The sequence below is a fragment of the Lynx canadensis genome, chromosome B3 (genome assembly GCF_007474595.2).
Source record: "Lynx canadensis isolate LIC74 chromosome B3, mLynCan4.pri.v2, whole genome shotgun sequence".
NCBI classification, from domain to species: Eukaryota; Metazoa; Chordata; class Mammalia; order Carnivora; family Felidae; genus Lynx; species Lynx canadensis.
In genome coordinates, this window is record NC_044308.2 from 125,204,696 (window position 1) to 125,223,749 (window position 19,054).

The 19,054-nt window shown below is 40.6% G+C and overlaps 1 protein-coding gene across 1 annotated transcript in view; it reads right to left on the reverse strand.

Moving 5' to 3' along the window:
- SEL1L (SEL1L adaptor subunit of ERAD E3 ubiquitin ligase) overlaps positions 1-17,079 on the reverse strand; it is a 53,055-nt gene extending 35,976 nt beyond the window's left edge. Inside the window, 3 exon segments of the mRNA XM_030319724.1 lie at positions 10,033-10,267; positions 11,284-11,321; positions 16,903-17,079. Coding sequence (XP_030175584.1) covers positions 10,033-10,267; positions 11,284-11,321; positions 16,903-16,972 — 343 coding nt within the window. The 5' untranslated portion in view covers positions 16,973-17,079.
- Positions 17,080-19,054: the final 1,975 nt, after the last annotated feature.

Sequence of the window (19,054 nt, forward strand, 5' to 3'; positions counted from 1 at the left end):
CAACCATCATCAAAAATCCCCAAATTACTAAAATCAAACCCAACTACAGATGATTCAACGTAAACCCTACTTGAGATAGAGCAAATGGTATAGGCCAAATAAAGAGGTATTTACTGTGGAAATACGGTACAACAATCTCTTAGGGAAATTCCCAATGTTATATAATTTATTATAGAGATTGTTTTCACCCAGTGCTGAGAATTCTAACTACAGCTGAGAAATGACATGTTAATAAAGAAAGGGAAGGAGGAAGGAAGAGAAGCAGACTATGCAGGAAGGCCTTGCTTTAAGGATTAAAACAATTTTCAGAACAAGAATAAAAGGTAGTAATATGGAAAATGAAAAAACATTAAGATAAGAATTCACAAGAGAACTAATTTTAAAGGAGAAAGACAAACAAGCACTGGCCCATGTGCCCAGAAGAAAGTGACAGGCTTCATGACACTTAAGTGACAGGCACAATCAGAAACCATACAGAGTGAAACTTGCTCAGGAGAAGCAATTTAAGAGTGAGCTATTGGGGCGCCTGGGTGGCGCAGTCGGTTAAGCGTCCGACTTCAGCCAGGTCACGATCTCGCGGTCCGGGAGTTCGAGCCCCGCGTCGGGCTCTGGGTTGATGGCTCAGAGCCTGGAGCCTGTTTCCGATTCTGTGTCCCTCTCTCTCTGCCCCTCCCCCGTTCATGCTCTGTCTCTCTCTGTCCCAAAAATAAATAAACGTTGAAAAAAAAAAAAAAAAAAAAAAAAAAAAAAAAAAAAAAAAAAAAAAAAAAAAAAAAAAAAGAGTGAGCTATTTAAGAGTGAGCTTCTCTGAATAATGGCTTTAAAGACAGTTCTTAGAGTTTGAACAGCACCCGGTGGAGTGCTTTTCCACAACGATGGTCTCCTAAAGGAGTTTTCTTGCACAACTAATTTCTTGCACACCCCAAAAAACAAAATAAAACAATGAAATCTTTCATTAAAGTCACAACCTGCTGTAGGGAATGACCTATGTTTCCTAAGCCATATCTATCTTCTGTTACATCTGATCACTAATTAAGGTTTATTTCCAGCCACCCCCATGTGAGTGACAATGAGGTAGAAATGCCATCCTATTACTCAACCAACTTGCTTATTTCAAAGCCCAACTTAAGCATGATTTATCAAGTTTAAACTCAGTTCCTTCTGTGCCATTTGAAATAAAGCAAGATGCTCAACATTTGACTTAATTTTTTCTTTTTTAAGACTATCCGGATAACGTGTTTATTGTTACAGAGACAATCACAGCGATAGGAAAGAATACAAATTAAAGAAAAATCAGTCATCTTTAGCTACCACTGCAAATTCCCTTTTTTCTCCCCAGGTAAACAAACCACTGTTACTAGAAAAGTAGTTCACTTTTCTCTTTCACTTGCAAATATATAGGGGGAAAAAAGTCTTTTCTTTTACAAAAGGGACCTGTGATGGTTAACTGTGTCAGCTCACTGGGCCACAGTGCCCAGATATTTGGTCAAAAATTATTCTGGATGTTTCTATGAAGGTGTTTGTGGAGAGTAACATTTAAATCAGTGGACTCTGAGTAAAGCAGATTACCCTCCATAAGTGGGTGGGTCTCTTGCAATTAGTTGAAGGCCTAACAGAATACTGACCTCCCTTGAGCAAGCAAGAGGAATTCTGCCAGCAGGCAGCCTTTGGTTCCATTTCTCTGGAGAACCCTGATCAATACAAGGATCAAACTAAGTGAATTATTTGCAATGTGGCATTTTCACTTTACACTACTATTCTTGCAGGTGGCAGACTACGGATTGGCTCACTCTTAACCCTTTCCTCACCTTCTGTAGAGCTAGGGATGGTCAAATGATTGTCTTGGTAGTTTTACTAGTGACTTCTAGGGGAGGTTCCTGCCCTTCTGATGCACGTATCACTTCTTCCTGAGGGCCAAGGAAGGTACAGCCTTCTGTAGCCTCCTGGGGTACAGCCACCATCAGTTGTGATCACATGGAACCAACATGAAGATGAAGCTAATTTACTAAGGAGATTGAATAGGAGAGAGAGGAGCTGGAGTCCTCAATGGCATGAGCCCTGAACAGCCTATGGAACCAAAAAACCCTCTGCTTTTGCCACTTTTTAACAGATTTTGTCATTTGCAATAAAAATGTTCTTTTAAAAACTGCAAATATTCTATAATAGGAAACACCACAATGTGATCACTTCCCCTCTTGATGGCCATTTATTTATTTGTTTGCAAAAAACATTTACTGGGATAATGTGCAAAAAACAGTCACCACAGGGATGGCTGTTTTCCTCTGAAAGGTGGACCCCTGGCTAGAATCAGGGAACTTACATTTGGGAGGGTTCCACTACCCTAACTGATAAAAGTGACTCACTGGGCCTAAACTGTACAATGTGGTTTATGCTCAACATCTGTTTTCCTTCTGGGAACCTACAATTTTGGTACAGGCTAGGCTGAGAGTGATTACATGACTAGTCTGCATTAAAAATTCCAAGCACTGGGTCTCTAACCACCTTCCCTGGAAGGTAATATTTCACCTGTGTTGCCACACATGCTCAGGGAATTAAGTACATTCTCTGAGGAGTCCCCTGGAAGACTGCTGGAAACTTACACCTTGTTTCATTTGGGTTTCGTCTCATGCTGATTTTGGTTTGTATCCCTTCTGCTATAATCACCCAAAAGCAGTGAGTACAACTACTTGCTGACTCCTCCCAGCAAATCATGGAACCCGGGGAAGTCTTGGAGACCCCAAGTCAGCTGGCATCAGAAGTAGGATTCGCTATGATGACCCCGACCCACTGAAATATGGTGAAAGCACTGTTTGGGAAAGGAAGGACAGCGGACAGGCTGTGATGAATCTTTGGTGGCCAGGTGGCTACAGGGTCATCCGTGGGTGCAGCAGCTGAGCTGCTCTCTGTTATGAGACATAAACGTTACCTGTGGAATCTGAAAATGATAGATCCAACTCCAGGAAGTGAGCTCACTGCTTCTGGACACAGTAGCTAAAGTGATGCCTTTGGGTTTATGCTCTCCTCCAGATAGGAGAAAGGGCTCCCAAATTCCCAAAGGTGAACGGGCCAAAAATGTTAAAAGTTTACAGTGCTCTCTCCTCCAGGTGGGGTGGAGGGGCAGGATGGGGGGGGGGTGAGGGGCAAGAGGGAATAAAACCAGGTCCTAGGGCCGGAGCAAAACTTCAGAGAAACCAGAAAGAAAGGGAGGGAGGGAGCGCCCCAAGCAGTTTTTTTTTGTTGTTGTTGTTGTTGTTTTTTTCAGTCTAGCTGCTGCTGCAGTAGCCTCCCCTACTCCCCTTCCTCCCCTGTGTTCCAGCCTCCAGCCGGGATCTTCTCTGGCAGCTGTGATGTTAACACGTAAATGCCGAATTTATTTCTTGGCAGTTCAAGTAAATTTGCAACAAGGTAAAAAAAGAAAAGGAATTTCTTTGGTAGCTTTGTATTTCGTGGCTATCACAGCTGGATGCATGATAGAAATTGACATATATGTTTAATACGTATAATTCCATACATGCCTGAGGAATCATCTTGATCAGGAGAAGCTGCAAAAAAGAAATGTGTTAGGGGACACAACTTCCTTGCTTTTTGCCACCAGTGGGCGGGTTGGAATTTAAACTCCTTTGAGTATTGGAAACGGAACAAGTCTCTGTAATTGCTGGGTTTGCTATGGAAGATTCGGATGTTTGCTTAGTGAAGCCCCTATAAACAGGGAGACAGTAAGAAAGAGGTGATCTACAGATACACACTTTTAAAGTTCTAAGAACAGGTTTTAGCTGGCTATTGAGGGTTTGTGAAAGCAGAGGTCAGACCTTAGAGCCTGAAATGCATGCCTGTGGGGATGGGGGTGGGGGAAAGAGGGGAGAGGGAGAGAGAGAAAGGGAGGGAACTCAAAGGGTGACAACACAAAAGGTGTAGCAAAGTCACGTTGCATGTCACTTAGAATTTCTGGCCCTGCAGCATCTTGCCTTTGCTGCTGGAAAAAAAAGCCTTTGGCTTTTAAAAAAATCCTGAATTCACAGATCCTAGTTGCCTGGACTTGATTCTAAGCTCAAACCTGATGCTATCTGGGACAGGCTTCCAGCTCCAGCGTGAGCTGGACTGAACTGAAAACAGAATAGGCTCAATAAACAGCTCGGATTCTGTGACCTCTGTACCTTAGGCCACCTTTCTGTGGGTCCCCACATTGTGAGGAAATCGTGAATGCTTGGTCACATACAAATGCTCACAGAAAGGAATTGTTCTTCGATGGGACTACCTGAAATCAAGCTGCTGACTGGCTGCATATTTAACTTGTGACTATTGCCCCAAGCTGTAATTTGTGAGAGGGTACATCACAGGAACTATGACCCTCTATTCACTCCTTACAGGTTGAGTGGACTCCGGGCATGTCTTAATTGTGTCTGGCTCTCCTGATAAGCTGCCATCTCCAACAAGGACTGATTACGTGACCGCTTCCCTCACTTCTCCTGTGCACACACCTTAGTGCAATCTGATTATTCACTGCAGCTGTCCTCAGAGAAGGGTTGATCTTTTCTAGGCTGCTTACTGGTTATGTGATCAGGGCAAAATGGGTGGGAAATTATGTAAACCTCTAAAACTTTTGAAAATTATGAAATTTTTTGAAAATTCAGATTTTGTCCTGACCGATTTTTGAACATGGTGGTTTTCTGGCTCAGCTCTATAAAATGCTCTTCTGAGAAGATGTTCTGCCCCTCTTACACAGAACCCCTCCAAGTGAAAGGTATGGATGAGACTAGGGGATGACTAAGAAATACAAAATTATGATTGCTGAATGGAAACACTGATTTTGTAACAACCAAGGAAAATCAACTGAAACTCCTGCACTTGGAGAGGCATGAGTGAGGGGAGAAGGCAAGATGATGTTTGTTTTTTGAAACTATTCCTGGAAGCTTCTTCCCCCTCCTTGCACCATTCCAAGCTGTTTAGAGTGCTTTGCATTCAGAGTGCTGAGCCTGTGCTCCTATCTGACAGGGATGACCATGAGGTAGCAGAAGGCAGCCGGGCCCTTGCACGTGCCATGCAGAAAACTTCCAGCTGTTGTCCCCACTCATGAGGTGGATGCACTGGTCTCACGGACAACAAAACCGTTTGGAGCTGGCTGGTAGTCCCTCTGAAACTAAAGACTGAGCTAAGTGACTTGGACTGGAAACCCCAGGACAAGATGCCCATGGTAGGAGGCCACATCATAGTGCCTAACATATGCCCTGCTTGGGGTGCCCCAATGATGGTAAACTCTTTGTTTGCATGGTTTACTACATGTGCCCTCTGGGACTATATTTCTGTATTGCACCCTGACTATCACGACACTGCCTCAGCTTCAACTTACTGGCCAGTTGTGCTGGGCCTGAAACGATGCTTAAGGCCAGGTAAAAAGGGTTAATACAGATATTTAAGGGGGAAGCCACCTGGCTAAGGCAGGCCTTTATGAGAATGGGATTTGTTGACTGGCTGAGTCCAGGACCCATGAAGGGCATAATTGAAACCAATACTGCAGACTGTTCTCACTGTTGTCTGGGTCTCACTGAGAGTAACTTTGCTGTAAAGCCAAGACAGCTAATGACCAAGGGGGTAGACTATGCAGAGAAGAGTTCACATAACAGGTTTTAACTTCTGTCCTTGAAAAGACCTGCTTATAAGGTTAGCCCTTGGCTGGTGTCTGGGAACTTAAGATTTTGGAAGGGTTTTCCCGCTACCACCCCGTTAGGAGTGACTCATCCCAACTGTACAAACAATATGGTTTATGGTGAACACCTGCTTTCCTTCCACGAGTCTGCAGTTTTGGTATGTGCTAGGTACAGAGTGCTCACATGACCACCCTCCTAAAACAACTCTAGGTATAGGTCTCTAATGAGTGTCCCTGGTAGACAGCATGTCACCCATATTGTCACAACTTGTTGCTGGAGAAATTAAACACATTTTGTGTGACTCCCCAGGGAGAGGACCATAGAAAGCTTGCATCCAGTTTTTTCCCCAGGCTTCACCTATGCATATTTCTCTTTATTGTGTTCTGTGTTCTTTTGCTGGGATAAACCATAGCTATAAATATGACTACATGCTCAGTCCTATGAGTCTCATGGAAAATCATCGAGCCTGGAGGTGTGGTCCTGGGGATCCCAGAGACAGTTGGAACTAAGTGTAAAATATTCAACAAGAAGGCAAGTGTGGCTGGAATCATGTGAGTGAAGGGAAGTGGCAGAAGATAAAGTCAGAGAGATAGTAGGGGCTTGATCGTGAAAGGCCTTATTTGGACTTTATTCTGAATGTGATAGGAAGCCACTGGAGGCTCTGAACAGGAAGGAAAACTGGTCTGGTTGCTGTTAGAGAACTGACATAAGGGGGAAAGCAGGGACATGAGGCAGGAAGTTCTTACAGACATGAGACTCTTCAACTATCCTTGGGTGGTTCAGATCCACTTCAGAAAGGAGAAACTTAAGTTCTTCTTAAGGATGAGTAGAAATAGGATAAATTTGGGCAAGGGGGTGAGGAAGGTAGTCCAAGCAGCAGGAAGAACTTGTACAAAGACCTAGAGGCATAAACTGCACGGTGTATCTGAAGAATGGTAATGGGTTTTGATATCACTGAAAGAGGGTCTGGGGCAGAGCCACAGAGATGAAGTCACAGAAGCCAGCAGGCATGCTGCATGTGGAAGATTTTGGGAATCATGCCCAGGGGCTTATGCGTCATCTCACGGGCAAACGGGAAGATACTGCAGGGTTGTAAACAGGGGAGTTATGGATCAAATTTGGGTTTTAGGAAGATCAATATGGCAGAGATGTGGATGAGAGAACAACAAAGGAAGCAAGTCTAAAACTAAATATCATAGTACCCAGTTCTAATGTAGGTGGGACTGCACACAAAACCATGCATATATAATTTATGTTATACATGAACAGAGAGGTGACATGATCAAATCATGTTAGAAACATGCTGACAAAAAGACTTCCGGCAAGCACACTAAAGGTATTTACTACCAGGCGGGTCCTTCCTACCTATGGAATGCTTTAGCAGTATGCATGTGGTATGTCTACACTGCTCACTGTACATAAACCTGGGATGTATATATTTATGAGGAATGACTTCCTAGAAAAATATCACACAAGCTATGCAGTTATCACAGAATAAACTGGAGATGTTTCATAATGGAAATAGCCCCATTCATGGACGTAACATTCCATATGCATCACTCAGAGGCTTCGTACGTTAAAATCCAGGCCAGGGTGCATCCTAGTTGAGGCAAGCAGTAGCTGGCCGCAGCCCTGGCAGTCACAGACTTCTCGACACTTTACCTGTGTCTTGTGATAAATGTATCTTTGAACATATTAGTCAGGTTTGGTGCTGGGTAAGATCTCTCATTTGTTGGAGTCCAATATACCAATCTGACCCATTGGGTTTTCCTCACAATATTTAATTTGAAAAGGAAGAATCAGGATGAATGATATATTTCCTAAACATACCCACCAAAAAAGGGCTACCAGTACTGACAACTAAGTTGCAGTGCATGTCCCTGCTGCCTAGATTGTAGTGTCTAAATACAATTTCCACTAACAGGAATCTGGTTTGTGTGTGTGTGGGGGGGGGGGGTGGCGGGATGGCTGATTCATTTCTGGGTTAGGAAATGTAAAAGATAATTTAAGACATCCTACCCTGCCTGAAAAGAAAAAATGTTTAAAGTTACCTACAATTAGTCAAAAGAACAAAGGAATGAACTTAAAGGAACTGTAAACAGGCACAACTGGGGTCACGTGAACAATGAAGAAGGGTGACTGCAATAGCGTGAAGCACAACATGTGAAACCCACAAATCTGTAATGATGCTCAGAAGCAAAGCAAAAGCAAAGCAAACAAAAACAAACAAAAAAATGTACTCATTGGCTCCTTGGAGGTTACTAGGGCACCAAGTTATTATCTGAAAATACTTCAAGGAAAAACTCGAGCATTTATCCTGCTTATAAGGACTATGTTTCAGGGTAACCAAATAGTTGATGAGGGAAAGTTTTTCTTCATAAAAGAATCCCAGATAACAAATGCAGGTAGAATTGTATGTTAGAAAGCCATCACTTTGCAATTCTTAGTGAAATCCAGACAACAAACAAATGGTTGCCAAAACCTCTAGGTGAAATGTCTGTGAGGAATTTTCGCATGGCTGGATCAGGCTGACACCACCCAGCTTCATTGATTCATCACCAGAAGTGGGACAATCAGATACTATATGCAATGCAATGTAAAAGGAAGTACACAATATGCTATGAGATATTCTCAATAAAAAACCAGAGCTGAATCTACCCAAGCCTGTAGAGCTAACTCCCAGTTTACAGACTAGACAACAGACAGTGGAACACGTTAAATTATATTACAAGGATATGACCAACTAGATCCAGAATGTGGGAAACTGTATAGCACAAAGGACATTATTTCTCTAACAAATAAAATGAAATAAAAAACAAGGGAGAGAGAATTGTTATAGATTAAGAGAACCTATGATCTTAGTTTGGATACTCATTCAAACAAATCACTTCTAAGAAGATATTTGAAACAGCTGGGAAAACGGAGAGGCTGGGGATTGAGTGATTAAGGAATAACAGCTAATTCTGTGGGTGTTCTAATACTATTGTGGTTTTGTTGGAAAAAAAAAGTCATACTTTGAGAGATACATACATAGGTGAAATAACATGTGGAATTTGCTGTAAATACTCTAGGAAAGAAAAGAGTTAATGTGTGTGGGGTGGCAGAGACGCAACAAGAATGGGATTGTAGAGGGCCACTGACTCTGGGAGATGGGTACAGGGGCCCATTACATCCTCTACTTTTGTGCATGTTTCAAAGTCTCCCTTATAAAACATAAAAAAGAATGAATTAAGCTATAGTATTTGCAAAAACTTAAAATGTAATACACACTGGCTGAGGTGCAGGAAAAGGAGCAGTTTCAAAGGAAGTAAACAATTACTTTTCCTAAGAACAATTTAACAGTAGTATCGAATGTCTTTTAAAATTTTATATTTAGTCCAGCATATTTAAAAAACTAATTCTCTGAAAATTTCATAGATGTGCACAGGATACATCTAAAATTTTTATAGTCATTAACCATCACATTGTAAAAGAATACTAAATGATAAAGGAAAATGTTCAAGAGGAACTGTTAAGGCACAAAATAGGGCTATAAAATAGAATATACCATGTTGTCCATTTTAGTCTTCTGAAAACTATGCATTTAGAAAGATCCTGAGTTTTTCTCCATAATGTTAACGCTGTTATGTCTAGTTGAGGAACTTAAGATGCTTTTAATTTTTTACACAGTTTTTCTATTGCCAGTATGGTATTATAATAAAGAAATTGTATTTTTGAAAGGTCAATCTGGATCAATTTCTAAAAGTAGCTAGTAATGGAATAATAAGTGGGTATGGTAGTGATACCTGAAATAATAAACTAAATGACAGGAGGCTGATGGGACAGGGCAGAGTGGATTCATTAACAATTAATTTTAGAAGGATAGGTATTTAGCACACTCTATTGTGAGAAAGAGCAAGTTGTAAATTTAAAAACAGAGGGTGTCAAGAAGGTTAAAGCTAGAAAAGAATTAAAGTGTATGTGAGCTTCAGTTAGAGGAATAAACACCTACATCAATTTCCTACGGTGACAGGGAAGGTTATTGTAGCAAAAATCTTAACACAATTCTGAAAATAACCAGAGCAGCATATTAGACAATCTCTCTTGAGTTTCTATTTTGTGTACTACGTGGACAGATAATTATATACTGGAGTGCAAAAAGAAATGTTAGGATATTACTGTAATACAAACGCAATTCTGATCATCAAATTCGGCTTATGTAACGGGTCAAATCCATTAAATGATTAACTTTGACATATAAAAATCTAGAAAATCCTATACTACCACACTTCATATATTATATATGGTTCAAAATTAGAAACCAGACATTTGCATCTTTCTACACTGGTTTAAATTTTAGTTGTCTCCTTCCTAAATCAGGCAAAAGCAAAGAAAATGCCCAGACTACCTTGTTTCCGTACTTTCGATGGTTCTTCGTAGTCCTGGTTTTCTGGATTTGGAGATTCTAGAAAGCTGATTTCTTCTGTGACACTTTCCGCTTCTTGACTCCTGAGGCTGTCTTCCTCTTCTTGAATAGGTGATTCTAATTCTGATTCTTCTGAATCAAGAAAGATCTGACCAGCGACTACTCTGCCTGCTGTGCTGTGTTCCTTTACCGACGACTCATCTGATGGCAAAGGGGTCTGAGAATGTAAAGTATTTTTAGTTTCCAACCTAATTTGACCACTACTTTTATTAATCCAGATACATCTCCTTCAGCTGTGAAGGAGCTGGTCGTCTCTCTAAACTGTGAATACATACCACTGTGGTAGTATTCATCCACATGCCTTCATCACTTGGCTAACCTGACTCTTCCAATTTCAATTTAAATGTTACTTCCCCCAGGAAGCCTTCCTTAATTCCTGAGGTCTGGATTAGGGTCTTTCCCTATAAGTTCCCAACATCTCTTATACTTCCCCTTATGCTAGCCCTGTACTACAACTTCTGATTCTATCTGTGTCTTCCTCAAATCTAGAGATCAGAGATCATAACTGATGGTTTCCTTGGATACATAATAATCAGCCTTATTCACTCAACCAATTTAGCTCAACAGAGTATAAAAATTGATATATAACGTGGAAACAAATGGCAGAGGTTAAGCCTCAAAATTAAAAAAAACTTAAAAAAAGCAGAGAATAAAATCCATCTCTCATTAGGCAGGAAAAGTGTTACTGCCTTGGGGCGCCTGGGTGGCTCAGTCGATTAAGCGTCCGACTTCGGCTCAGGTCAGATCTCACGGTCCGTGAGTTGGGTCCCGCGTCAGGCTCTGGGCTGATGGCTCGGAGCCTGGAGCCTGCTTCCGATTCTGTGTCTCCCTCTCTCTCTGACCTTCCCCTGTTCATGCTCTGTCTCTCTCTGTCTCAAAATAAATAAGTTAAAAAAAAAATGTTACTGCCTTCAGGCTCTTACACCGCACATTAAGTTAAATTAAACCTAATAACCAACACTGTGAATGAAACACAGTATTTTTATTCCCTTCCTACAGGTCAGTGATTCTTCTTTTCCCCCCTCCGGAAGAACTAGTACAGTGAATATCAGCATGTTTTTCTTAACCCAATTCTATGCTCAAAAGATGCAGATTTCATATCCTTTTTAAGATACATGAATTCATACTTTAAATTGGCATTAAATACTGGTCAATGCGAATTTTAGTACACACCTTGGAATCTAAGGATTCATCTTGACTGCCTTCCTCATCTGTAAAGAAATTTTAAGACAATTTTAGTCATCCTTCTTGCTGGAAATTGCAGGTATTATTAAAGCACTTAATAAGTACAACAATATAATCAGACACTTGATAAATACACCTCGAATTACCTAAAATTGCTTGTGCTCAGCAACTGCTCAGAAATACTAGGTGAAAGCAAAACAAGGGGCTGGCTGGAGGGTCCTTCTTCTCTCCCGGGCACACGGCAGCTCCATCTGTTATACAGGCAGGAAGACCAGCTACCCTACTCCACCACCAAAACCAGACCACTTCTACACATAACCATCCAATTCTACTGTACATATTAAGTCTACTACTAAGAACGTGTTACTAAATTTATAAAATCAATCTCTGATTTTGTGGTTCAGGCTACCCATTATTTTCCTCTGATCAGAATCTGGAAATTACATAGCTTATCTTAGTACTGATTAGCTCTTACTGTTCACTGAGACTACTAAAAATGGACACTAAGAATTATTATTATGTGACAGTAGAATTGCCAGACTAAGATATTTAGGATTTGTGTTCTACTCTATTCAGGATATAACCAGATACAATAAAAAGTAGCATCAAACCATCATGTTTCTTATTAAGAAATTAAGATCTCTTATTAAATAAACAAACGAATCCAGACCCTGGTACAACCTTTCTTCCAAACTCCTATCTGCTGCTTTGGCTTTGTCCAATTATGTTAACCTTCCTTCTATTACTCCTTTTGTGCTTTCCTATAACTTCTATTCTGGCAACTTGTCATTCTTTATTCTGATCTTATACAAACAATTTCAACAACCCAGTGTCCATATGCTGTGTTTGATCTTTGTATTCCTGGCCAGTTTAAAAACAACTGCCACATGATCTCTAAGTTGCCTTCTTAGTCTTAAAATTACCTGATTTTATCCAGGAGTGAGCTTCGTATTAGCCTGCTCTGTAAGTTATATGGGAAATTAACCAGCAGACAAAATGCTATCAAACCATATGCTTTTTACCAGGAAATTTGGTGTTATGGTTGTCATTTATCTTTACTTCATATGGTTACACCCTAAATATTATTCATAACTTGCAACTCTTTTAAGACTAACAAAAACATGCTTTGGGGTTTGTATTATCAAAGTAGTGAGCTAACTTTAAGAAGTATAAGCAACTCATTATGTACAAAATATACAACACTATTTCACAGTATTTCTCTTGATATATTGAAGAAACTAGTCTACTACTGAGGTTTTGCCATATAAGAAAGTGCTGTCAATTCACATTACTTAAAACCATAGCTACTTCCACATAACTACTTTTAGACTGCCTTCCAATATGTTTTTTTTCTGATGCGTGGGGATGAGGAAGGTATAGCATGCATTAGTCCCATAGTGCCCATAACATTTAGGTAGTGATGCCAGTTAATGAACAATCATCCTTCATGCTAACTTCTTCACAAGTTTTACCCAAAGCCCAAGTTTTAACATACAGTTCAAATTCCATTCTCAGCAAATCTTGGATAAAGGAAAAAAAATTCATCTTTCATTATATATCAAAGTTGTAGTATGAGGGGCACCTGGGTGGCTCAGTGGATTAAGCATCTGACTTTGGTTCAGGGCATGATCTCACCAGTTTGTGGGTTCAAGCCCCACATCAGCCTCTGGGCTGACAAGTCAGAGCCTGGAGCCTGCTTTGGATTCTGTGTCTCCCTCTGTCTCTGCCCCTTCCCTGCTCATGCTCTGTCTCCTTCTCTCTCTCTCTCTCTCTCAAAATAAACATTAAAAAAAAAAAAAGGTTGTATGTATGGATGTGTTTAATCACAAACATTAACTAATATATCAAGAGCAGTCATTAAATGCACAGATATATACAGTATATACCTACATACTGAAACTTTAGATGAGCTGGAACTCTTAAATTACTGATCACTAAATCATGAAATTTAGTACCTTCTCAACACAGGTCACATACGTAGCTAATAGGTATATAATACAGACACCTATAAATAAATTTTAAGATATGTACATTTGAGACACTACAGCTATTAGACATTTGACTGGCAAAATGTGTTTCTGAACTCCAAGAGACATGGAAACTTGTGACATCAGGGTTATTTCACATGAATTGCATCATGCTTCTCTCTCTTTCTCTTCTCTCTTCAAACTAGGAATATATACTAGGTTACCGGTAAATAAGAGAACTCTCTCTCATTTACTAAACTGGGAAAGACTACTCCAGATGGTAGTCTTAAGGCATAAGCTATTTCTCTCTTTCAAACTGATATATCCATTCACATACACACTTTATAGAAGTTGCTATAATCTAGAAACTTCTCACATATAGCAGTCAGGTAACAATTAAAGACACTGAAGTTATGCATAAATAAAAAGAAAATAATGCTTTTATCAGAACACAGACAGCAAGAAAAAAATGCAAAAGAATTCAACGAAGAGTTACACATTTCTCATTCAATAGCACACATCCAAAATATAATGGTTACATTACTTTAATAATTGTTACACCTTCCTCTGAAAAAGACCAATTTTCATTTTCATTATATCAGCTAACCCAAACTGCAAAAAGTATCAGGGATATTCTTTCAGGGAAAAGTAATCATCACAGATTCATTTTCCAATTTGTTATGTAAACTAAACAGACTGATGGACCTTCAAACATAGAAAGTATTAAGAGTTTGGTGAAAGACAGCAGACATCCTGTTCTCTGATTTGCCACAGATTCTGTGCAGATCCTACAATACCCCTGATTTAATTACTCCCAATCAAGGCCTGGAGAGCTAGCTTCAAAACCTGCCTTCATTACATGTTAATACATACATGGTTCAATACAGGCAAGCGTCCTTAGGCCTTCTTCTCAACGCATCAAGAGAGAGTAATACCACCTGCCCCGTTGACCTCACAATGTTTTAAGGAACAAAAGAACAATGAAATTAAACATCCTCTGCAATCTCAAATTTACTCTTTGAGTATGATAATAGAACTATTATCTGAAAACACTTAGCAGTGGATCTAATGTAAAGATTCTGTAACACTGTTGGCATAAAGAAAAAAAAAGTAAACTATCTCTTCCTGTTGAAAATAAGAAAATATGTATTTCTTTTTTTTAATGTTTTTATTTTTGAGAGACAGAGTACAAGTAGGGGAGGGGCAGAGAGAGGGAGACACAGAATTCACAGTAGGTTCCGGGCCCTGAGCTGTCAACACAGAGCCTGACGCAGGGCTTGAACCCACAAACAGTGAGATCATGACCTGAGAGGAAGTCAGACGCTTAACTGACTGAACCACCCACACAACCCAAGAAAACATGTATTTCTAAGTGAGAAAAATTATAGCATTTTTCATTATCAAGAGAATGAAGGAGAAATGATTTTTTAATGCCCTCCTTTATTTATTCACAGGAAAAAGAAAACATTGCTAATAAAAGTTTCATATTTTTATATGCCTCTAAGACAAACTATGAAATAATAGCTACTAACAGTGACAGGATAGATATTTCCTTTGTTGGCCGATTATATTCTAAATGGTAATAAATGCAACTTGCTCTAGGTAACCACTAATATTCAAACTTTAAGTCAACAGAAATTATGACCCAACACTTGAGTTTTAAATAGGAGCAAATCTTTAAATCTAAACTAATAATGAGGTGGACTTCCTGTATGAATAAGCAATTTAATGAATAAAAAAGTCAACTAAAAAGCCACGTACTCAATTTCTAAAACTTTACCTCACACAAGTGTTTTACCGTATTTGCACTTCATGTGAGTACAGTACTGCCTTTATTGTTCATCAGCACGCACATCTATACGGTTTTAGTTGTGGCTAAACATGGATTTTGCCTCTGCCAGAGAAATGCTCTGGCACAGTTTAACTACAATGGAAATCTCTGCTTACACCAACACAGTCCAAAGATTTAACATTTCAGTCTTAATAAACTATTATAACTACCCGAGAATCCCAACTGTTGCTTAAATGACTTCTTCAAGTATCATCTCCACTGACATGAAGCTCTAAGTATACGAAATAACTTAATGGAAGATGCAGGAAAATGTTTCTACGCTTTAATTTTCCTTAAATTGTGCAGACTGAACTCGGAGGAATATTTACCATGTTCCTTAAGTAGTTCTTATACTTTAGCGTGAAGAAATCACTTGTGAACTTTGTTAAACTACAGATGGCTGACCTGTTCCAGACCTAAAACTGCATGTTTAACAAACTCCTAAGAGGAATTCTGATGCAAGTGGTCTGAGGTCCATCAGTTACTCTATCCATTACACTCAACAGCTCCATTTCATACTTCTTTTGGTCAAATAAATGCAAGCAGGGCTTCAAGAGTTATGTAGAGTTTTTGAAGATTTGGTTATGAATACAAACCATCACTAAAAGGGGATAAGGCAGACCTTAAAGGATGATGTTGGCAGTTAAGTAACTAGCATATGCTTGTTGCTTTTGAAATGGTATCTCAAACCACATTATGGATAGAATTTTAGGTTTAGACCTCTCATTTTAGAAACAGAATGACGTTATGGCATTGACTTACAACTAGGACAGATAATTTGGGGATTCAAATAACCATCTGGGAAATTTTCTGTTGGAAAAAAAAAAAAGAGTTGACATTTATACCCTGCCTTGTTCCAAAAAAATTTAAAGCCGCAGAACAGCTGTCTTGTTAACTAAACTGATTAAAATTCAAAAGCTTTATTGTACTAATTGTTTCTTTAACAACAGTTGGAAACACTGTTTCTTTATCAACATTTTCAAAATAGAAGTTTTCAGATGTAGGCATAATGAACTATTAAAAAATAAAAACCAAACCACAGTATAAATCAGCTAACTGGAAAATCAAGTCAAAGGCACATTTCTATATCTATCCAAAAAATGAAAACGAGTTGCTATACATTTTAAATCTAAGGGACCAAATTTTCTCAAAAATCATAGAGTTACTGTCAACAAACATGGGGCAACTCCAACACCGTGACAGAGGTAAACACCACTTCCTCAGGAATATTTCCTGAAAAGGGATAGAGAGTGGGCACAATTATATCAAAAGTCTTCATTTTTAAATAGACAAAGAGACAAGGGACCACCTCAGGTACTAAGCAAATCCGCCAAACCACTGTCAACATCCTGGTTTTGATGGCCCTTGTGATAGGGCTCAGTGATAGATCACTGGCTCAGTGATAGATCCAGGTGTGTCAATTACTTAACTTACAAATCTCAAGCACATAATCTGTATGAGAGTCGAGGAAGTTCCAAAAGGCTCAGGTACCTCTGTGGATCTAAGCCAGCTGTTGGGATTCATTTCCAGGGTCAATTCCTCATTCGCGAGGAGTCGCTTAAAGTTTGTTAAGTGAGGAGAGGTGTGGGCAGGGTGACCGCCCCTTCTTTCCCTCCCCTCTCTAGCTCCCTAAATACCCGCTCTAGTCCAGGCCAGCCAAAGTCCAAGGAAAGACAATGAGTGACAGGCTAGTGCGAGGTGTGACCAGAGAGAGTGGAGTCTCCAGCTTGAGCCCCCACGGCCCTGCCCCGGGATGGAGGCCGGGGGGCGGTGGCTCCCGGCCTCCAATCCGAGGGGGCGGATACTAACCCGAGGACGCCGAGGCCGAGCCCAGCAGCACCGCACAGAGCAGCAGCGTCAGCCCAACCCGGACTCGCATCCTGCTCTCGCGGCCGCTGCCACCCCCTGGAGCTGTCGCTTTCGCCTCTGCCACCACCAACTCAGCCACCGCCACCGCCTCGCCGCTGCTCTTCCTGCTCTGGTCTCCTTCCTCCGCCCCTTCCCAGGCCTCCCTGCCCCAGTGCGCAGCCAATCCCCGCCCGCCGCCGCGGGCTCCGTGCCCAATCGTCGCAGTCTTCCCGCCCACCCTATTGCTCCGCCCCCGGGGTCATGCATTGACCAATCATTTTGCGAGGTTCCCACACGGGCTTTCCCGGTAGGACCACGGCCTCACCGACATGGCCCCAGCTAATTGGTAGATCCTGGGTTCAACCCTCCCGGAATCCGAGCGTGGGTCCAGGGCCTGGAAGAAAAGAAAGTCACCCAGGACTACAATTCCCACAATGCACTTCATGGGCTTCTCTCGACGTGTGCTTTTGGAAAACGTAGTACATTGTGGGGCAAGATTTAAAAATGCAGGTAGGTGGCTGTCGAAGTTAAGAGAACTTACTTAAGTAACATCTGGGGCAGACATTAATTCAAGGCCACGAACTCACAGCCTCTGTGTGTGTGTGTGCGTGCCAAAATATGTATCAAGCAACACACATTGTAAGGGTAATAGTTTGCAATGTGTATTAAGCTCTTATTCCTCTTTGTTTTATTTAGAAATTTTGAATTGGACAAAGTGATATCAACACTGAGGAAAAATACAACAGCTAGACTGAGTTCGAAGTATTTTTTTGAACTTAGGTAAAACCGTGCCATATGTACAGAAACCAGGATAGAACTCACTACCTGCCCCCCTTTCCCTGACAAAACAAAAGGAAAGAAACCCCGTCCAGTGCAGATCATTTCAATGCTAGTATTTATTTTTAGGAGGACCACCAGATAATAATCATCTGGAAGACGTGGCAACAGCCTTTGCAAAAACCCTTTCAAACACTTGTCCTTATCCCTCTCTTTTTGTAAGTGACACTGTTCTCTTCGTTGACTAAGTTCAGGAGACTGGGTTGATGTATTTGGAGATAAATGTGATGGTGATTGATTGCATTGCAGAAAAGGAAAGAGTCTTGTATGATAACTACCAACTTCAGGCATGCTCCCACTTCGGTAGTAGGGCAGTAGCTTGTTGTTCCTGCCCCTGCGTCAAATTGTGTCATTTTGTTTTCCCTAGCATCCACCCACTCTCAACTCAGTCCTGGAACTGAGTTGAGCTCAGTTTGAGGTCAGGGTTCTGGTCAGGACACCGGCCACATGTCTTAACACCTCCAGACATTTTCTTCTGTCTTCTTTGATAGAAAGTCCTCTTTTCCAGGACGAGGATAAAAAGTTAACTGCTGGAAAACAACAAAAAACTAACTGCTGTTCCACATTCACATGGGAGGGGATGAAGGAAAAATATTGTCCTATTATTATTGTACTACTGCCTCCTTGGCACTCATCTCTGTTTCTGTCACTACAATGTTTGCTCAGAGTTCCTCTGATTTTAAATCATAGAGTAGGGGTGCCTGGGTGGCTCAGTTGGTTGGGTGGCCGACTACAGCTCAGGTCATGATCTCGTGGTCTGTGACTTTAAGCCCCGCATCAGGCTCTGTGCTGACAGCTCACAGCCTGGAGCCTGCTTTGATTCTGTGCCTCCCTCTCTCTCTCTGCCCCTTCCCTGCTTGCTCTCTGTCTCTCTCTCAAAAATAATAAACATTAAAAAATTTTTTTTAAATCATAGAGTAAAATCTGGTATAGTTTCGTCCCTTTTTCATCTTATCGATCATTGCATCCTAATACTTTGAGCTATGTAGTTACTCTTTTATGTGACTATTTTTCTCTTTCTCACTCAAAATTTCCCTCCTGGGTCTCATTTTCTGTTACCTGCATCGTGCACCTGAGTTCTAGCTATTTTCACCGTCATTCTCCCATGACTCTTACCTAAGTCTCATACAGCCAGATTCATTTTCCTTTCAAAATTAAATTTCAATTCAATTAAAATTACATTGAAATTCCTACTCGAAATTTTTCAATGACTGCCTTTGTCATAAGATCGAAAAAATATTAGAACTTCTCCTGAAAAAATAGGAACTTGTGCTGA